Genomic DNA, 3,427 nt, shown 5'->3' on the forward strand with positions numbered 1-3,427 from the left:
TCTGCCTCCACACAAAGAGCTCAGCTTGCATGTACAGTAACAAATCACTAACCTGCAACGCATCGACTCCGCTAACCCTAACCCTAACCAGCATCTCAGCAAGGAAGCAAAATTGCATTGAAAACTGAAAGGGATGAAGATAAGAATATCAAAAAGAAAAGAAACCTACACAGCAGCAGATAAATACGCCCGTTTACTAAATGTGTAAATACAATGAGTACGAGTGGATATAAACTTTACAGAGATGAGCCATTATAAGCTGTAAATCAAACCAAAGTGAAGTCGATCTGTTGGACATGTTGACGAGTTTATTGAACATTTCATCAGTAAAGTTTGTTCAATGACTCTTGTTCAGTGATTTCATGGACACACAATCAGTTTGTTTCACCTCCATCTCACATGTGGAAAAGTAAAGAACAAATAATCAGCTCATAAATGAGAATCAGGATCAGTACATGTTAAAACAAATCACAGAACCTTCTTTCTACATGGATTTAGAAAACAACAGCAGCATTAGTTATTTCACACACATTCATGTCAGTGTTATTATAGAATTCTGTCTTTACAAAGTGTGAAGTAAATATGTGTGATAAAGGAAGGTCAGTGTTTGATTGACAGCTGATCTCTGTGCGGAGCAGAAACATCACCACGACGAACTTTGATCAACAAACATGGAGACGAAAGAAGTTAAAGATTTACTCACAGAATCTAAATCACTGCTTTTAGTGAATCAAGTCTATTTGAGTTTACAGAACTCAGCTGTGTCTCCAGCATTAGAAACCTGTACTCCAGCATAGAGAGGCTGAGTGAATGTGGTCTGGACTCTGTGGAGGAGAGTCATGGTGTCAGAGACTCTGTAGAAGGACAGAACACCTGCACTGTGATCCAGGTACACTCTTACTCTGGAGGACCGAGGACCTGACACTGGAGTCCAGATGTTGTTGTAATAAAATGAATAACTGTTTCCATGACAAAATAACATCCAAGATTTATCATTGAATCCAAAGCTACATTCACCTGCTCTGCTGATATTCTTATATGTGACTGCTACACCAACTCCTCCTAGCGCCTCCACCCCCACCTCCAACTCCCAGTAACAACGTCCAGTCAGACTCTCTCTACTCAGGACCTGACGCCAAACAGTGAATCTGTCTGGGTGATTAGAATAAGACTGTTCTTTTCTCATAAATGTAACTTTTCTGTTTCCATCAGATAATAAATGATTTATGTGTGCTGTGTTTGGATCCAGTGTGATCTCCTGTGAATATTTTAAGAAGTCAGCTCTTGTCCTGGGCTCTGGTTGTGGCAGTAAAACATCCACTCTAGGCACAATCTGTAAAATCTTTGTCTCTGTCTCACTCAGAATGTCCTGTAGTCGACCTCTGACCTGTGACACAGCCGCTGTCACGTGCTCAAAGAACCTCAGAGGACGGATCCTGATGCTGGATGAGTGTGTAGACTCACTGAGTGGTGACAGTGAGGGGTAGTTGTGTAGAAACTGGTTGTGGTCCTCTGTGTCTGAGAGCTGCTTCAGTTCATGGTCTTTCCTCTTCAGCTCAGTGATCTCCTGCTCCAGTCTCTCCTGACGCTCTCTGACTCGACTCACTTCAGCTTCCTGCTGGGATCTGATCTGCTGCTTCACATCGGAGCTTATTTTTTTCAGCAGACGGATCATCTCAGTGAAGATCTCCTCACTGTCCTCCACTGCTTTATCAGCAGAGCCATTGACGGCCACCTCCTCCTGTTGAAGCATCTTCACGTCTTTCTCTGTGTCCTGGACTCTCTGCTGGATTGTTTGTCTCCTCAGCCCGAGCTCTCTCTGCCTCTCAGTCCTTTCTGCTGCAGCTGACACTGTGTCGTGGTCTTTATGATCATCCATGGAGCAGAGATAACAGATACACTGCTGATCAGTGCGGCAGAATATCTTCATCACCTCGTTGTGACGAGAGCAGATGTTCTCCTGGAGCTTCTCCGAGGGCTCCACTAGCTTGTGCTTCTTAAATGGAGCTGACTGAAGATGAGGCTGGAGGTGTTTTTCACAATAAGAGGACAAACAAACCAAACAGGACTTGAGAGCTTTCAGTTTTCTCCCAGTGCAGACATCACAGGCCACATCTTCAGGTCCAGCATAGCAGTGATCAGCAGGAGCAGCTCGGAGTCCGGTTTTCTTCAGCTCCTCCACTAAATCAGCTAACATGGTGCTTTTCCCCAGGACAGGCCTCGGTGTGAAGGTCTGTCTACACTGAGGGCAGCTGTAGCTTCCTCTCTCCCCCTCTTTGTCCCAGTGGGTGTTAATACAGCTCAGACAGTAGCTGTGTCCACAGACAGTAGTCACCGGATCCCTCAGTGGATCCAGGCAGATCGAACAGCTGAATCTTTCTCTGTCTAGTGGATTTTCTTGCTGCGCCATTTCAGCTGGTGCCAGTGACTGTAGAACAGTTTCACTTCCTCTGAACAGAAACAGATCTCTGCTCCTCCCCCTCTTGTTCACTCCCTGCAGTGACTCAGCTCCCACAGTTCACGGCTTGTTGTTCACTGGTCCTTACACCTTTGAAGGGAGGAGACACAGACATATCCTGACTGGGAGGAGCTGGTTGTGTTTGAGGAAGTAGTTGTTGGTTTTTCAGAATTGACTGCATTTCACAGCGGCCTGTTCTCACCTGGTGTTAAGAGGAGCTTTCAATGAGAAGCAGGGTGTGGTATCCTTCAAATAAAAACATACAGTAACAATAAGAGTCAAATCAAATAGGTGCATTTAATAATAATCAGAGGTTTGATTGATCTCCCTCAAGGAGGTTATGTTTTGTTTTTGAAGCATTAATCAAAAACTATGTGAAAAATCTACTTAAGTACAGTAACAAAGTATTTTTACTTTGTAACTTCCCACCACTGCTGAGAAGCATATAAACGTAACAGCACTGTGGGTCCTATCAAAAGTTGAATGTTGTCAAGGGGCAGACATCTTTAATCACTGTACATTCACTTTGATGGGTTTGTTGTAAACTGGTTTATAGGCTACGAAGGTTGTGATGTGGCTCAGTCAATATCAATAGCAATTTAATACTTTTTAGCTAATATATATACCAAAATACATCAAAATACTAGTAGTCAGAGTAAAATAAGATATACGAAGGTATAAGAATTTAAATTAAAAACAAAATAAAAGATAAAACATACAGTACAATAAAATAAAATCTGCTGGGTTAAAAAAATGTTCTGAACTTGAGAATAACTACCTCACAATACTGCAGTATTATCGATGTTTATGTTTAACACAAAACTAAAGAGCAGGATAATGCAATATGAGAAACAGTAAAAACCTAATTCTTTAAACATGATTTGACAAATGTAGCATGATTCATTTGGTTTCTCTCAAGGCTCTGAAATTTGAGAATAAAAGATAAAAACTTGCAAATTCCTTGGTGTG

At 42.1% G+C, this 3,427-nt stretch overlaps 1 protein-coding gene across 1 annotated transcript; it reads right to left on the bottom strand.

Annotated features, from left to right (window-relative positions):
• Positions 1-298: 298 nt before the first annotated feature.
• On the bottom strand, positions 299-2,440 carry LOC133020785 (E3 ubiquitin/ISG15 ligase TRIM25-like). The gene has a single exon (XM_061087497.1). It carries the CDS (start codon positions 2,408-2,410, stop codon positions 737-739), a length of 1,674 nt encoding a protein of 557 aa, XP_060943480.1. The 5' UTR covers positions 2,411-2,440; the 3' UTR covers positions 299-736.
• Positions 2,441-3,427: the final 987 nt, after the last annotated feature.

Source organism: Limanda limanda, chromosome 15, assembly GCF_963576545.1.
Source record: "Limanda limanda chromosome 15, fLimLim1.1, whole genome shotgun sequence".
In the NCBI taxonomy this organism is placed as follows: Eukaryota; Metazoa; Chordata; class Actinopteri; order Pleuronectiformes; family Pleuronectidae; genus Limanda; species Limanda limanda.

Coding starts and splice junctions, on each gene's coding strand:
- LOC133020785 (XM_061087497.1), bottom strand. CDS start 2,410: ATGGCGCAGCAAGAAAATCCACTAGACAGAGAAAGATTCAGCTGTTCG.